The 18,687-nt window shown below is 32.8% G+C and overlaps 1 protein-coding gene across 2 annotated transcripts in view; it reads right to left on the reverse strand.

Moving 5' to 3' along the window:
* Window positions 1–711: 711 nt before the first annotated feature.
* LOC141447221 (hydrocephalus-inducing protein-like) overlaps window positions 712–18,687 on the reverse strand; it is a 130,529-nt gene continuing 112,553 nt past the window's right edge. For both annotated transcript variants that reach the window (XM_074114529.1, XM_074114530.1), the window contains 14 exons: window positions 17,750–17,919; window positions 17,472–17,670; window positions 15,438–15,695; window positions 14,518–14,687; window positions 12,971–13,106; window positions 12,605–12,747; window positions 12,369–12,516; window positions 12,120–12,283; window positions 10,997–11,144; window positions 5,480–5,716; window positions 4,845–5,066; window positions 3,550–3,698; window positions 3,088–3,268; window positions 712–1,050 (listed from right to left, as the gene is read on the reverse strand). In XM_074114529.1, coding sequence (XP_073970630.1) covers window positions 847–1,050; window positions 3,088–3,268; window positions 3,550–3,698; window positions 4,845–5,066; window positions 5,480–5,716; window positions 10,997–11,144; window positions 12,120–12,283; window positions 12,369–12,516; window positions 12,605–12,747; window positions 12,971–13,106; window positions 14,518–14,687; window positions 15,438–15,695; window positions 17,472–17,670; window positions 17,750–17,919 — 2,529 coding nt within the window. In that variant the 3' untranslated portion in view covers window positions 712–846. The remainder of the gene's footprint in view (window positions 1,051–3,087; window positions 3,269–3,549; window positions 3,699–4,844; window positions 5,067–5,479; window positions 5,717–10,996; window positions 11,145–12,119; window positions 12,284–12,368; window positions 12,517–12,604; window positions 12,748–12,970; window positions 13,107–14,517; window positions 14,688–15,437; window positions 15,696–17,471; window positions 17,671–17,749; window positions 17,920–18,687) is intronic.

The following is an 18,687-nucleotide window of genomic DNA, read 5'->3' on the forward strand; positions in this document are numbered from 1 at the left end:
TTTGGTAATTTTCCATTTATGGTATAAATATTTGTTCGCACTTCTTTTACTAACTTATACTTACCTTCAACTTAACAAGACATTTTGCTAGCACTACGTTCTTTTGTCATCATTCTGACTTACAGTTTGACAAAAACTAGAGATTAAATCTTTTATGAATATTTATTTATTGTTTTTGTGGTCTTGTTTGCACATTAAACATTATTATTATTTTTATGAGGGCTGGAAAAAAACCAACATATTGGTATGTACAATTACAGTTGGCTCCTAATAAAGAAGTGGTGATCGATGTCTCCATCCTCCCCGCTACTGCAATCACATTTAGGACTATCTAATAACTTGATTTTATGCAGGTGCTGATTTGTGAGATAATGGTTGAACCTCAGTCACATTATTGTTGTGTAAAATTGCCTTCCTCCCTCCAGTACTTCTACAAACCATAGCTTGTTGGGGATCCTAGGCTGTAAATCAGTGTAAGAGCTTTTGCCATGCGCCATAACAACGTTTTCTTAAAGCACCTTCGAAATCCGCTAAATTGAGCACTGGAGTATGTTCCCCTAAGAAAATCGCTCTTTTTGCTAGCACGTCGACTTTCTCGTTATCAACTATCCCAGCATGCCCTTTCAGCCACACCAGATGCAACCTACCCATCTATTATGAATAGCACATTACTTTTAATAAGTTCTATTGGTGACTTGTAATGAAAATAAATTTAATCAAATATTTTATTATTACAATCACACTACATTTATTTATTTGAAATAAAAGGATTAAAATATTAATTGTAAACTTTAAAATAAATAAATAAATAGTAAACAAAACAACAAATATAAGGATTATTTTATTTTACATTTTTAGTTTCACGGAATTGCGATAATCATCTACAACTTGTGAAGCGTCTAAAATTCCTTTTAGATAAAAATCCCAGTGGACATTAACAAACTGAGGATCTGTACAAATAATTCGAAAATTTGCTGTGACAGGACACTGAAGAAATTTAAATTCTGCTAAATTTTTTTTAGAAACCATTTTTATTTGTATGTTTTTAACCTGAAAATAGGGACAAAAAAAAAATTAAATAGTATCGTACAAAAAAGAAGAAGGTGAATAGCAGTCAAATATACACACAACATTTACTTATTCCATCATTACTGAATTCTAAGTTACGAATTCGCTTTAAACTAAACTTTAAATGAGCAAAAATTAATACTAGAAACAAAAAGTTGAGATTTTATTTTTTGGTTTGAGATTTTCCTAAGTCAGGGGGGCGCCCTCTTTCACTCATCACTTTATCGACAATTAAAATTACAGAAAATTTAACTTAATTCTCCATTCAATTTTATTTCTCTAGCATTTTTTTTTGTTTTTTGAAAACATTAATAAGTTATCATATCAAGCTTGATGAGCGTAGGCGGATCCTTTTATGGATCGAACCGCTTAAGGTTTCGGACAAAGTCGGGAATCTACTCAACTAGCCCATCTTTAATTAATCTATTATCAGTTATTCTAGCCTAGTCTAAAAATATAATGATGGAGAAAAGATTGTTGAATCCGAATAAATTGACAACTTTCTATGTTTTTAACAGTCATAGTTAGATCAGTTTTGACTAATTATAAGATTAATGAGGACAACCTCAAGGTTGATGAAAACAATTTTGTGTAGAGAATAATGATTTCAAACTTTATGAACTTATTTTGTCTTGCTTTATCTCATTAATGGTTAATGACTTTGGAGGAACTCTTTTTAAAAGAAAGTAGCCTTAAAAAAAAACTATTTTCCTGAGAAATGGTTAAAAATAAAAGTTTGGGGATTTAAGAATGCCACAAATCGGGAGAAGCCGAAACATGAAATCAAACTTCCCAGCTAATAGGCGTAAAAAAGAGAAGAGGATGATTCGGACCAATCGCAAAATCCCACTTTTTATTAGATCTTGGAAAATACAGGGTGAACCAGTAAGTAATGTCCATAGGTCTACTGTTTGGAGTGCATCTAAAGTGGAGTTCAATGAGGTATTGGCCAACTTCATATTTTCCACTGTTCTTGAGTGACGTCACTTTATTTATTTTTCTAAAATCATTACTTTTTTCCAATAAAAATATTATTACTCAGAAAGTTTTAGTCCGAATTCGATTCTGATGACACGGTTAGAAAGACAGATAAATTTTCTAAAAATTGATACCATTTCGAAGCATAAGTTATTCTCCAAACAGCCTCATTCTTTCTCTCTTCACGAGCATTCAACAGTGTTAGTTATCAAGTGTTTATTTCATTGAAAACTCTTTTTAGATGGACCAGTAGTCAATTTTTAAAGTAGATTGTCTCAAAATAAGGAAGTCAAATGATACAAATTGCACTTTAAAAATTTACTTCTGATCTCTCTGAAATACATATTTGTGAAAATGTTAGGAAATATTTCAAACAAGTACTATTTTTATAATCGAAGGTTAATTTGCCTAACAGTTCAGGGAAGTTTATTTGTAAGACACCTAGTTGTATTGGATTCCAATATAAGGATTATCTGTTATTGGGTTCAAAGGGTTGTTAAGGCTTATTCACATACTTTCACAAACACGATTTTATAAATTTTCTGCTTATATCTGATAATTTTTTTTTGAAAATTTAGGATTTCTGCATATAAATCTTCTGCATACCTCTTAAAATCAATTTTACCGATTAATGAACATTAGATATCCGATGAAATGATTTGAGTTTGGATGACCTTCATCAGCTGCTCCCATCAGATTTGTTTTAATAAATCCTGTATATTTTAAGAAATTATTGGCGCAGTTTTCAGAAGCAGAAAAAAAAAATGTTACAAATTCTTGAAATCAATCCCATCTCCACAGATTGCATAATCCGTTTTCCCTAACTAGGTGCATGATCAGAAAATCTGAGAGCATCAAAATCAAGGTCTGGATGTTGACTGTATCTATGGACGCGCTGAGTGAATCTAGACTTTCAAGGAATTCTCTTTTAAAACGTTCGCTAGACTAATTCCATAATCGTAAATTAAAACGTCTTATATTATAAATCAAGTAAAATAAGGTGCACACATTTAAAATATGAGTAAAGAATTAGCTACTTACTTGCTTTGGAGCAAGTTCAAAACCGCTAACTTTTGTTAAGAATACTGGTTCGCGACAAATACATATAAATTTATACTTCTTTAAAAAAACATTTTTGAAATTAATTGTTTGTACTTGACCTGGCCGAAATATGAATGGTCCCCTGGGTTTTGGTATTAATGATTTCAACATCACTGGATATCTAAAAAAAAAGAAGTTAATAATAAAGATAATTATACACTATAAAGGTTAGCTAAAGTTTCAGCGTACCACCATAAAACTAATTTTTATTATGACGCACCAAAATTTGCTCTCAGATCCTTTTCAGTGTACTGCCATTGTTTAAGACAAAGAGGTTTCTACAAAGAGAAAACTTAGAGCAGAATTGGCTGCACTTGAATCCCAATTCTTCTAAATAATCATTTCATTTTTTTTTTTTTAATTTTATTTTAGTATTACAATTAATTGTTGGCTTTTTCTTACTTATATTTTCCAGATTCTTCGGATATAAGTTCCATAATAACAGATTTATCACCCAAAAATGTGGGTTCATAAAAAAGATTTAATTTAAAATGTCCATAGACATCAGTTTCAAAATGAATATTTTCTAATTTCAAATCAGGGGTTTTTACCTTAAAAATGGAAATAAATTAAAAAATTAGAGCAGAAAGTATTAAATAACATTTACTGAAATTATTGCCAAAAAAATTATCAACTGCTGGAAGAGAATCTCTTGCCTTAACCATGGAAAAATTTTATCAAAATGATAAATACATATACATTCATTTACTGAATCCCCAGCAAGTTTTTTTTTAAATATTCAGTCAATTTGGTTTGGCTTTAAGTAAATTATGTATGAAATAACTATCTCAAGAAGGCAGTAAAATGTAATCTTCAAGTGCTAGATATTAAATCTCTTAAACAAAAACTTAAAGATTAAAAAGTAAAGTATAAGTTGCGATTCCGAAAAGACATATCTACATTGAATTTTTCAAATCAAATGACAACTTATTCATGAAAATTGGTTTACGCTTTTAGGTAATAAATTGATTACAAAAATGATAACAAAAACAAGAACAATGACTAAAAATGCATTTTTGGCCAATGTTTTACTTGAAATCTATTTAATCTGCGAATTTGCAAAAAAAAAAACACACTTAAAAATGGAGGATAACTAAAATGGAAAAAGAGAAAAACAGTAGCCAAAGTTGGGTATTTTTTAACATTACGCTTTTCGTGCAGTTTTTCACGATCAGTCCTTGTACAAATGTCTTATCGGACAGTTTTAATGTTACTTAAACCTTAATATATGTAAATGTTTTACACTAGAATGCATCAATAAACAATGATTTTTTTTTTTTAAATTGTATGATTTAGTGAAATTAATTAATGGTTTTATTTATTTATTTTTAATTTTTGTCTTGTTAGACTATGCAGTGGATATGAATATATGCAGTGGATATTTATTTGTGTTTTCTTTTTCTGTAAAATTGTAAATAAAGGCTTATTATTATTATTAAACCTTAATATCATTCTCTCCTAAACTTAGTCTAAAATACGAAGATTTTTGAACATTCGGAACCAGTCAGTATTTAAAAAAATAATAATAATAAATAAAATAATACTATTACAGTAAAATTCCTTTCAAACAGCCTATGCACCCTAAAGAGGAGAGCGGGGAAATGCATTTTTTTACTTTCCTGTGTATCCGATGTATACAAATCAATAAATAACACATTACACAAAAATATAATTTATAATATAGTTTTATGACTTACTGTTACCACTCCTTTTGAAAATCTTGCCAAATTTATTGGTACCTTAAATATGTCACTAAAACCAAGATATTCAGTTAAATGAATTGGTTCTTCAAGTTTTGGAGAGTTAACAAGGAGCATACATTCATAAAAAAAATTTCCCAATTGACTGCTTGAAAATTTTATAACTTCTTTTGGTTTGTAATATTCTATAATTGGGAAAAATTCTACATCAATAAATCCCTAAAACATAATAAATACATAAATGTATTTAAATTCAATTTTAATAAAGCTTGATTTAAATAAAAGTAAAGGATTTTTATAAACAGTAATTGAATGCGTTGTTGCTGCAGGGATAAGTGAAACAGCGTAAACAACGTATAGTCTTATTCTCATTAAATAGAAGCTCTTTTGAATTGAGTTATAGGACCACCTATTTAAAAAAAGATAACAGATGATCCACTGTTTATTCGATTACAATATTAACTTTAATATAGTTGCTGTTATAAAAGTATTTGCTGTAGTAAAAAAGTGATATTCTTCAGTAATATAAGTTGTAAATACTTTCTGAAAAAATTTTGGTGAAATGACTGAGAAAAGATATCTTTATCTTTTTTTTTTAATTTATAAGGTGTATCTACATTTTCAAAGCTTACCTTAGTTCCCGGTTCAAGATGTAGAACTGGATTTAATGCTCTTAGTGATTTTGTTTTAGACTCATACGTTATCGTTACAGGTTTATCATAAATATTTTCGAAATCAATTTTTGTTTTAATTGGCTGTCTCACTTCTGTCACTATAGATAACACATCTACAATGTCATCAGGTGGTAATACTACTACTGTTATAACGAAGAAAAGGTATTCTCCCGTATTATCGTTGGTAAACACGATCTGAAAAAAACAATACATTCTTATGCTACTTTACAAACAATACATTTGAAAATTCCCCCCTCGTCGCGAATTGGTCTCTTTATCAGAAAACTTACGTCAACAAACTTGAATCACTTCAAAGAAGATTCCTAAGATTGCTCTGGTATCGTGAGACAAAAGCCTACGGAGGTACCGTACGATAACATAATGGAATTTACTGGTTTGAGTACTTTACAGTTTCGTAGACAAGCCACAGACTTAAATTTTATTTTCAAAATTCTAAATAATAATATTAACTGCCCTGAACTGTTATCATTGTTAAATTTTCACGTGCCAACAAACAGTACTAGACAAAAACAAGTGTTTTCTAAAGTGTGCCATGGTACTAATTATCGTAAATTCAGTTATTTTCCAAGAGTTGCGGATCAAGTTAATCATCTACCCGCTGATTTAGATATATTCAACACCAACATGATCGAGTTGAAACATTTGTTAAATAACTGATTTTGCGGTGATTGGTACTACGGAAAACTTACCGGTTATTTGTGATATTGTTAAGATTTTTTAATTGAGTAAAGTTTCTATTTTAAATTATATTTACTGAATTCTTGATATGATCGTTTTGGATAGTAAAATTATTTTATTTTGCTCTCTTAAATAATCAGTTTAAAAGAGTTTAAGTTGTGTTAATAGATGATTGTAAAGTACTTTTAACCAGTTTAACGGTGTGCAAGAACAATGTAAATATAATTTTTTTTTTTTTTTTTTTTTCTTAGTTTTTTTGTGCAAAACATTCATAGTGACCTCTAACCTTCAGTTCTGTAAGTATTTGACTTTCCGAGTGTAAAACCAAGTGCTAAGACAATTTCTCACCCCTCTTTATTTATCTTCCAATTCTCCATTCTCAACTCTAAAGATGAGTCTCAGCAACACATCTAACTCCAAATCATCTCCCGCCAGCTTATCTACTTCCTCTGTAAGTTCAAAAACAACTAAAAAAAGAACAATCTCACCTCACAGCTCTCCCCCCAAAGACAAAAAGAAAAATGCTCCGCCTGCAGCAACTACGAAAACAAGCCTAGCAAGCAAACCCACTCTGTTCCCCGAGCTGAATCCAGAGCCTAGCAGTGCAACTGCAAATTCCATGCCAGACACAATAGTAGCTCCAGGAATACTCACCTACAACCCGTTCACTCCCCTAGCTACTCCAGATGAAATGCCTGCATCTGTGCCTACTCAGTCTCAGAAAATACCGAAACCACCGCCAATATATTTAAAAAACGTAACCAAGTACGCTGATCTTTGTAAAGCACTGACACAGTTAATTGGTCCAAACTGTTTTACATGCAAAGCCCGAGCAACTGATTTAATTATACAGGCGAAAACAGTTGACGGCTACAGACAAATAATCCACTACCTCAGGGAGAAAAAAGCAGAATTTCATACCTACCAACTTGAACAGGAGAAAGCATATCGGGTAGTAATAAGGTATCTGCATCAAAGCACACCTCCCGATTTAATAAAAGAGGAACTAGCGGAACATGGGCATATTGCCCGCAGTATCACTCCAGTTATTCATCCTGTTACAAAGCAAACATTACCACTTTTTTTCGTTGACCTCGAGCCAAATAATAATAACAAGGATATTTTTGACCTAGAATTACTTTGCTACACGAGAATAACAGTTGAGGAACCTCACAAACAGCGGCTTATTGTGCAATGTAAACGTTGCCAAGAATATGGTCACACCAAAAGTTATTGCCAGCATCGACCAAGGTGCGTCAAGTGCGCTGGCGAGCACTTCACTCAAGAATGTGGCAAGCTCACCATAGAACGTCCTAAATGCGCTCTTTGTGATGGAGAACATCCTGCGAACTATAAAGGATGCATAGTCCACCGGGAACTTCAACGCTCAAGAAGAAGACCGCCAGTTTACGACCATCCCTCAGCCCTCAACAGAGTAGCTGCGTCTGTTCAGCAACCTGCTGCTTCGGCCTCATCAGGGAACCTCCCACGGAACAACATTTCAGCCAACGTCAACGATTGTTCATCTTATGCCCGAGTGGTCGCGGGTCCGCCGCCGCCTCAGCAGTCAGCCTCTCCTTCCGACATTACCACTTTGCTAAATTCTTTCCTTTCTGACTTCAAATCGCTCCTTACTCCTCTCGTCACTCTTCTCACCACCGTTGTCAACACCTTACTTCCCCGTCTCGCTCCTTAATGCCTCTAACTCAGTTCTCTCTTACTATATTATTATGGAATGCAAACGGACTAACTAACCACAGACAAGAGCTGGACATCCTCCTACACGACAGACGGATAGACATTGCCCTTATAACAGAGACCCACTTCACTGAGAAAACACGCTTCTACATCAATGGCTACCAAACCTACAGAACTGACCATCCTGATGGTACTGCACATGGCGGTTCTGCTATTCTCATAAAAAATTCATTATCTCACTTTCCCATTCCATACAATGCCTCAAACTACATACAACCTACTGTGATCTCTCTCCAAAGTGAACCCTTCCACTACAACATTGCTTCAGTGTACTGTCCACCTAATCACACAATCCTTCAAAACCAATTTCTATCCTTCTTCCAGTCTCTGGGTCCCAGGTTCATAAGCGGTGGGGACTACAATGCGAAGCATCCTCGCTGGGGTAGTCGGGTGGCAAACCCAAGAGGACGCCTACTCTACAATGCACTCTCTCTAACTAGCTTCTCATACATATCACCTTCTCAACCAACTTACTGGCCGACTGCTCCCAATAAACTCCCTGACTTGCTTGACTTTTTCATCTGCTCTAACATCTCATCATTTCATACTCACTCATTCACCTTAAATGAACTCTCCTCTGATCATAGTCCAGTCATCCTCACAATAGACATCCACCACAAACTTAGACCACCAAAACCAACGCTAATAAACGGACCTTTAGACTGGGACTTCTTCAGAGACTTACTTGAGAAGAAAATTGACCTCAAAATACCTCTCAAAACACCCCAAGAATTAGACAATACCGTTGATCACTTCACTGCCGCCATCCAGCAGAGTATCTGGCAAGCGACGACTAACTGCACCGCTAAACAACCTGCTCGCATACCTTATAACTTACCCCTCTATTTGCGCACACTCATAACTAACAAACGACGAACGAGATCTCTCTGGCAACGTACAAAATACCCATCTCATAAACAACAACTTAATCACCTGACAAACCAACTTAAAAAAGAACTCCGTAAATACTACAACAAACAATACACCGAATATACCAAATCTCTGACTACTGAAGACAACTCCCTTTGGGCTGCCACTAGACGTATTCTAAAATTTCAACCTACCTCCTCTTCTCTTCGTACTACTGACGGTTCCTGGGCTAAATGTGACTCGGAAAAAGCTGAACTATTTGCAACGCACCTTTCAACTGTCTTCATTCCGCATCCTGACGTTCTCAACTCACAACATACTCAAGACGTTATTAGGGACTTAGACATACCTTTACCTCTTTCTATGCCTCCAAAACCGTTCACACCCTCCCAAGTCAAGCAAGTCATTATTAATCTCAATAAAAAAAAGAGCCCTGGTTACGATCTAATTACTGCCAACATCCTACTCCAACTACCCAAAAAAGCAATAGTCTTCCTCACTACCATTTACAACTCTATTCTCAGAACTACTTACTACCCTATACTCTGGAAATTTTCTACAGTTCGAATGATACCCAAGCCCAACAAACCGACTCAACTACCTTCTTCCTATCGACCGATAAGCCTACTGCCTCTCTTGGGCAAAATATTCGAGAGACTTCTGTTACCACGCCTCTACGAAATTACAGAATCTCTCGAAATTATACCGGACCATCAGTTTGGTTTCAGAAGCTGCCACTCGACGATCCAGCAGGCCCATCGTGTTGTAGACACCATCGCTTCTTCACTCGAGCGAAAACAGTACTGCGCTGGAGTATTCCTCGATGTTTCGCAAGCCTTTGACCGAGTCTGGCACGAAGGTCTACTGTGGAAACTAAAACACATCCTTCCTAGCACTTATTACCTCATACTCAGCTCTTACCTCTCTGACAGATTCTTTCAAGTTCTTCAAGGCACTACTCACTCTTCCATCTATCCCGTCCTTGCTGGTGTGCCACAGGGAAGTGTCTTAGCTCCTCTTCTTTACACAATCTACACTGCCGACTTACCTTCTAACCTTAATACCTCTATTTACACCTTCGCTGACGACACTGCCATTCTCTCCACACACTCTGACCCTATCCTCGCAGTACGCTCACTACAGTCCCACCTTCACTCAATAGAACCTTGGTTAGAAAACTGGCGTATAAAAATTAACCCAACTAAATCTAAATACATAGTCTTCACACTCAAACGTCAAACTCCGCCACCTGTCTTCTTACATCACACACCTATCCCACCAGCCGACCATGTGCGGTACCTTGGAATGTACCTAGACAAGAGACTTACCTGGAACCCCCATACGAGACTTAAACGTACCGAACTAAACAAACGATACAAACTTCTAGCCAGGCTACTCGACAAACGCTCAAAACTCTCACTACAGAACAAACGACGACTCTATACAGCCCTTCTCACACCAATATGGACTTACGGACTCGAACTTTACGGTACAGCTAAAAAATCCAACCTCAATAGACTACAAACACTGCAATCCAAAATTCTCCGCCGCATACTAGACGCTCCATTCTATGTAAGCAACCACACTATACATACAGATCTCCAAATTCCACTTATCTCCGAACTTGCCAAAATTCGATACAAAAATTTTCACCAAAAACTCTCACTGCATCCCAACCCTTTAGCTGCAAACCTGTCTACAACTACGCTACCCTCCAATCCTCGAAGACGGCTGAGGCGCCGTTGGCCCCGTGACCAACTGGGTGACTAACGGCGGCCATCAATGGATGACCGTCATTCACGTATGCCACGCTATTGACATACTTTCATCGCATTTACCTATTGTACCTGTAGGTACAGGTGTAAATTTCATTAAAAGGATAATAAAAAAAAAAAAAAAAAAAAATTATATTTTATAGTACATATTTTGAAGTATTTTTTATCTATTAAGTAAATTATGTGTATATATTATTTCTATTCCAAGATATATACATATGTATAAATGTATGATATATGTATATTCTATAATTATTATATATTGAGTTATTATTAAATGTTATTTTAAATTATTTTTCTTTGTAACTGGGTGATTGCCCGTCTTGTAAATAAATAAATAAATACATAAATTCTTTGTAAAAGGTTTATTTACCTTAAATTTTACCTTCCCTTTTTGCGCAGCAGTAAATGTGAGAGCATATTCTCTTTCGCCCCCTCCGGGTACATCTAGAAAACTATTTCCTATTGTGCGAAACAATATTTCAGCCTTTTCTCCATATGGCATGACCTGAATTGAAAATCTGAAAATAAATTCATTCCATTCAGATATTATTTATTTCCCTACTATCATTTAAGTTTATTACTACAACACTGATAATCGATGCAGGTTAAGAATAAATCTTAAAGAGTAGGTTATGTTATAATGTTCTTGATCAAAAATTTATTCAAAATTTCTTGCCAGTCTTCGAAACGTTTTGGTGACTATAAGAATTTAAAAATTAACAAAAAATAAAAATAATAAGGAATTTAAAATCGTAGGAAATAAATCTAAAAATGAAATAATTAAATCAAGAAATTGACTTGAACCACAATAACAAAAAAAAAACTCTTATTTCAAATCAAAACAAATTAAGGAAAATATAAATAAAGTAACTATGCAGCACGCCATGTACTTTGTAATAACTGTCAGCAAATGTATTATGTGTCAGACGAAAATGCTACGCTCTTTACTGATGAAGAAACTTCTTCAGCATGACAGATAAAAATAAACATGTAAACAGCATAAAATCAGTGATACTATCCACATTGCGAATCAAGCCATCTTTTTAATATCTAGATCTAAATTGAAATTGATATGAATGTCAAAATTTAACCTATTTAGACTAGAATTTTAAGTGTACTAATAAATATACCAAGTTTGGTAGAGTGTACTCTGCATAAGAAAGCAGAGACAATGACACTTATTGGTACAAAACGAATTAAAATAACCAATCAAGATCAATTTCTTAAGGTTTCTTTATTTATCGGGAAATGAGAACTGTTATAGCAAAAAAACAGTTCTTGGATGAACACGACTTTTTCTTATTATATCAACAATCTACTGACTTAAAATTTGTGTTTTTTTTAATTCCTTAAATAAATAATTTTAAGTCCAAAAGCTTATTATGGCATATCAATTCTTAATCTTACAATAATTTTCATACTCAGAAAGAGTAAGTCAAGAAGTTGGTTCATTTAAGAGCATGAAATGTTTCAATAAAATATTTTTATTATACCTTTGAGTATCTTTTAACCAGTTTTGAACACTAATAAGGGCATTAAAATCACTTCTAGCTTTGACGGTCCACATCAGTTCAGCTTCAACTAGCGGATCTTTAGCAGTACCTTGAAGGCCGAATATTAGTGAAGAACCATCCGGAAACGGGAAGAAAGCGTTTCCCTTAATAAGTAAAGATTATATCTTATTATTAAGGAATAAATAGAAGTTAGTAATATCAGTCAAAGACTAAAACTAGGAAACTTGCAATATGTCCTTGCTCATCAGTTGTCATAACCAAAGGACCGTAAGTGATTTTGTAATCGACTGTGGCTTTTGGTGGTAAATCAATTCTATCACTTCCATAAAACCATTCACCAGACAAAACTGGTTTTATTGTGATTGGTGTGTAAGATCTGTAATGGGTTATAAAATGTGTTTATTTTATATTCTACTGCGAAGCCAAAAAAAAAACAACAGACTTTTAATCAAATTAATCCCTACTTATTCATCAGTGGTATATATTTTGTTTGTTTCTCTCGAACTGGTATATCAAAATAGACATAATCTCTAGATGGTGGAAGTTCTACACAAGTTCCAGACAAATACAAAGGCAATTTATCATGATTTTCAATAATACAAAATACCTAAAATAAAAAGTTTTTGTGTTAAAGTAACTCATATTTGTAGTTTCTTAATAGTTTACTTATTTATAATGCTTAAAATGGATTAATTTTTCAATCCTAAAATTTTCGAAATTAAATCTGGACAGTGGTATAGTAAAGACTCTTCTATCGGCAGTGTTTTGAATAGGACCAACCCTATAATCTAATTGACACTAATCACAATATTCTTATCAAAGTCTCAAACCTCTTTCCTGAGTGCTTTTATTAATTTATTTGGCAAAAATGTAACTACAAAAACAACACTACTTCCAGGACAGGAATAACCTTCTTGTGGAACAATGCTGAACATATCTGATAGATGATCAAAATCCCAATAGTACCTGAAACACACGTAAAATAAAGCTAATACATAAAAGAGATAAAAATAAGATGTTAAGATTGTTGTTAATCTGCCATAATATATTTTTCACTTAAAGAGGATAGTAGATAGTAATTCTTCTATAATAGATTATCAATATTATCATAGACTTTTGTATATTGCCGTTGTCAAACCAACATCTGCTATGTGCAAAAAGTATAACTATGAGATATTGAATAACAACGTTCTCCTGTAAAATTTTAAATGAAGAAGATTTTCGAAAACTGATTTAAATTAAAGTTGTTACATGTGTAATAGGTTATTTTATTTGATTTTTAGGTATTCAAATACAATAATTTACTCATTATTACCAATTAGAGTAATTTGTGCACATAGCAGATTATAAATGGTCAATTATTGGCACATAGCAGGTATTAGTGAAAAAACATGTCATTTTATTATTGTTGATTGACAAAAATAAAATAAAAAAACTGGCATTAATCAGACTTCTACTTTAAACCAGTGATTCTCATATTCTCAACCTTTTTTTTGTCGCGGCACACTTTTAACAATTTCAAAAATTTGGCGGTACACCAGTAATAAGATAAGTTTAAAAGTATTTTACTTATCCCAAAATACATTGTGTAAAATAGTTTATGTTCAGTTTCAGTACTACAAAAACAACAGTATATGTTTATTAAGGATTGATTACAAGTTAATAATAAGAATACTTTTAATGAGAAATTTGAGCTTGATGTTTTTTTTTTATAATTTCGTTTACATTTGGTCATATAAATGATAATGCTAGACTCACAACGTCAATATAATTATTAATATATTATAATTTTTATTGTATGCATTTCTAAAATTTGGCGGCACACTTTTGTGTGCCGCGGCACAGTGGTTGAGAATCACTGCGTTAAACAATCATAAAATGTTCCTTTAACTGATTGAACTTGAACTTATATCGAATTATTTCCAATGGGCCGTCAATGTTGAAGGTTCAGGATACTCTCGAGGAAGACGCCTTCGTTGAGGAAGTATAATCATGTGGATGGCGAAGTTTGAAGCACATTTCACTATTAGATCAATATAAAAATCTTCTATCATTCACAGTAAGATCACCCGTTTCTTTACCAGCTCTGATAGACTGAAAATTGGTGGTTAGATGCTCGTAATGTTGCTTAGAGTCACATAGCAGTCTCTTCATACGAAAATTTGGTTAGTAAACTGGACATAATAATCAAAATGTCGAAATCTCCAAAAAGTGCACATTGCAGATATTGGTTTGACAACGACGATATATAAATTCTTCTTATAATTCATCAGAATTTCAGACTAGACATTAAAATTCAGCAATCCCTAAATTAGTTCATACTAATTGGATTACACCATTATTGTAAGTGGTTGAACCCTTAGTTTATCCAACTTACCTTGAACCTATTTCACCACTGTTTATAAGCGTCACATTTAATGAACATGAACAACCAATTATTGTCATACCAAACGGTAAAACTGGCTTATCTAAATTAAATTTATGTCCAATTGAGCTGGCTCTTATAACGAACAGTCTTTGTTTGACTCCTTGGCAATCTATCATAACCTAAAAATATGTAAAAAAAAATAAATAAAAATAAGTAATAGGTTCAAGTGCAGGTTGTAGGGATGAAGATAAATGAATTTGTAAGTGTGTGAAAGGGATTTGTAAAAACAAACAAAACACAAAATTAGAAAAACAAGCAATCTGGGGAAAAAATAATCTATCTTCATTAGCTGTTAATAAAGAAAAAAGTGAAATATTTTTAAATATAAAAACAAAATCTAATATTTTTGGAAAAGTTTATAATTATTATTTGAAGGGGCTTTATATTTTCAAGAAATAGGCGTTTATTGAGTAGAATTCTATTTAGTCTATTTTAAATGACTAAACAATAAAATTTTTGCTAAATATTTTGTTTTGTTTTTATAATTTTTGTTATTGGCGGTTATAAGCTTTTTCAATGCACTACCAGCCTCCTGGCAATGTTCTCTAGTTACAAACAATACTGTCCATCACCGGACAGTGAACTGGTAAGAAGCTGTTAGAAAAAGAAAATCTAAGGACCAGCAGTTGGATTCGAACTAAGGATCTCCGCATAGGAATCCAATATGCTAACTACATAGTTTATCCCTTACATAATTTTTGCTCATTGTTAATTAACTACCAGATCCCAAAACTTTATTCTAGAGTAAAAAAATAACCATATCTTTGCAACGCAGCAGTTTAATTTTTAAATTTTATTCATTAAATAAAAATTGGTAGCAATTTCAGAAAAAAAAATTAAGAATATTATTATAGAAAGAAGGAACTTACTGTTTCTGCATATTCTTGTTCACGAACTTTTGGTGAATATGTAACTAAAACTGATAATTCTTCCTTCGGACTTATTGTAATCAATCCACTTGGTACTATAATTAAAGGATTGCTAACTTCTGTGCCTCTCACAGAAAAAAGGAAGATTTTTGTGCTGGCAGAACTTCTGTTATAAATTACTACATCTTTTGTTACGTCCGACCCAACTGGGACATCAATAAAATTCACTATTCCATCAGCTACATCCTTTAAGGAAATCTATTAAAAAAGAAAAGTACATATATATTGTCAAGTATTACATTCAAAGCAGCCTACGTTCGAGCCTCGTCACCCCGCCGCTAGATGGCGTGGGCATTCAGTTTTGAGTAGTGGCCAACACCTTTAGAGATTATAACCGAGCAGCAGGTTACTTGCTATGCGTTCATGTTTACAGTCTAGAAGTGAAGTCCTGCGTATGTTTTATATTGTACTTTATTCTTGTGTAATTAAATGTGTTTAATAAATCTGTGTTACTTTAATGTTTCAAGTTTACTCTTCACACTGTGTATCTGCTCCTGGCCTACTTATCATTTATCATATATAAACATTTTCTATTTAAAAAAAAAATGAATAAAAAGCTATATCAAATAAAATAATAAAGTTTTATTAGCCGAATTTTTTTGAATAGATTAGGAAGAAGAAGCATGGCAGACAGAAGTTGTTTCATAAGATTAGGAATTCGTGATAATATGGCTGATCATAAAAATAAGTTGAAGACATAATAAAAATTGAATTTTTAAAAAATTATGATTTTTTTTGAAAGTTAATTTCAATATATTTATATTTTGATCATATTTTCACTTCCAATTTTTTTTCTCTCTTAGAAAAAAAATAGTCGAACAAAAAGTCTAAGATGGAATTGATCGAATTTGTTCAGCCTCCTTCATTTCCTAAACCAAGTACCAACTGTTTCAGTTGAAGGTAAGGAAGAAAATGCATACTTTTTTATCTTTTTAAATCAGAAAACTTCTATCAGTTTCTTCGAAGAAGAGTCGTAAAGCCCAAAGGAACTCCCAAAATCCTTTTTTTACCCACAATTTTAATAAGTTTCTTTACGACAAATTTTTTCATCCCTATATTAGATGTACAAACTATTCATCCGTAATTTCATTGAAGTATACAAAAATCCAGCTGACAAGTTTTCAATCACATTCAGCTCAAGTTTCAATCATATTTATCAAAAAAGCTTTCTGTTAATTTGTTTATGCATTCTTCGGTAGATCCCAATTCTCAATGCCTTTAAAGTATACGCTTCTATTATTTCTCTGGTTCTTTAATATCATCCAATAGTCAAGTTAAAAGTAAAGAGTTTAGGTAGGTCAGTAGTAATTGGAGATTCCTGAATTTAGTAAAATGTTGGATAACACATCATTGAATTGGTATTAATCTTTCATTCAAGATAATGACGAGTTTTAATATCTTTTAGTTCGGCACGTTGTGTTGGTAAAGATATGTAAGAACATATGGGTAAGGTAAAATAGGAAGTAATTCGCTCTTTCAGCAAGTATTAATATGCGAGTGAATGTGATGATTATTCAGAATAAAGATAAATCACAAGAATAATTTGGAATAGAGTTAAAATGAAGATAAATACTAACTATGATGATGAGATACATCTTTTATTATTCTAACAGAAAAATATTTATGGGTGATAAAAAGGCCAGCACAATGTGTCTGTGGCATCTAAAATATTCTAAAAAATATGATACTAGAAGTATGAATGAAATGTTGGTTACTTCCTGATTTGTGTACCTTTTGGCGTTTAATCAACCCTTATACTTAACTTTTAATACTGTAAGTTTTTGTTAGGAGATTCAGCAAGTATATAATCTTGTAAAATTGTTATAATAAGATGGTTCCTCCATTTTGCTAGTGCCAATAGAAAAGAAATTATCCAAGAACATAATTTTAATTAAGATCTGATTTTTAGTTCCTTTTCTGATAGTTACATGCTTGCCTTTCTTTAAATTAAGTTATAAATAATTTATTACGAACCTGTAAAACTTCTCCACTTCCACTCACTTTTACTCTTTCTTTGTAAACTCCATTAATAATAAAATCCAAATTAGCATTATAAAATTTAACTTTCCTTGGGAAAAATTCTATTTTAATGTCAACTGAAGATCTAGGCAGAATTGTTCGCGATGAAAAATCGACGTTAAATTCAGATTGAACAGGCGTTACCCTTTCAACCCTTAAACAAATAAATTAATAATAATAATAAAAGAACAGATGAAAAATGTGTAAAAGCATATAAAAGTTTTTCCTCTAACATTATTGGTTCTGTATCCAAATTCTTGATAGTTAGATATGTTTCATTAAAACAAGTATTATTGTCCTGGATTACTCGTGGTCCAAATGAATATTTGTAAAAACTAAATGAATAATTTGGCCAGCTTGAGGTACCTTTCAAATAAATTAAATATTCCGGACCCTTTGTTGTCTAAAAAAAAATAAAAATAAAGAAATCTACAGTTGTGAATTTCACCTACTAGTTTAAATAAATAAATATTGGATCTATTAAAAACCGCTTGTGCCCCTGTTCAGATAGCAAGAATATTTCCCTTTTAGATAATCAGTAATATGCAAAAAGTATAAAGAAAAGCAGCTTTTTCGCTGGAAGTCAAACCTAAAGCTTCAATAGCCTGTAAAACCTTAAGGTGTAGCCTTAAGTAGTTGTTGAATTATAAACATTTCAGCCCAGGAAAGTTCATAATTCTAATTCCTTTAAAAAATTAATTTAAAAGAAAGCAAAAACCCCCTTTAAAGAAACTAAAATGAAGTTATAATTAAGAACAAATCATTTTTAAGATAATACGAGGTCTGTCTAAAAAGTATCCGATCTTTATTTTTCCCTCGCAAAATAAAGAGATAGCGCGGCGCCACTGTTCTCAGTAAAGGAAGACACCTTAATGCGCATGTGTGAATTTTTTTATCGCCTTCCAGCGCATCAGTCGCTGCCTGTGGGTCGCTGAGTGAGGTGCTACTCAACGTGTTTGTCGCATTACCGATTCTCCGACTTCCGGATCCGATTCTCTCAAGATGACTGAAAGTGATGAGCAAAAGCACTGAATCAAATTTTGTCAAAAGCTTGGTGATTCTCAAAGCGAAACAATTCGTAAGATTCAGCAGGTGTTTGGAGTCGAAGCAATGGGTGAAACACAAATTAAGGTGTGGTTCAACCGCTTCAAAATAGCCGCACATCAGCGGA

The sequence above is a fragment of the Rhodnius prolixus genome, unplaced genomic scaffold (genome assembly GCF_049639745.1).
Source record: "Rhodnius prolixus isolate KJV_2025 unplaced genomic scaffold, Rpr scaffold_7, whole genome shotgun sequence".
Classification (NCBI taxonomy): domain Eukaryota; kingdom Metazoa; phylum Arthropoda; class Insecta; order Hemiptera; family Reduviidae; genus Rhodnius; species Rhodnius prolixus.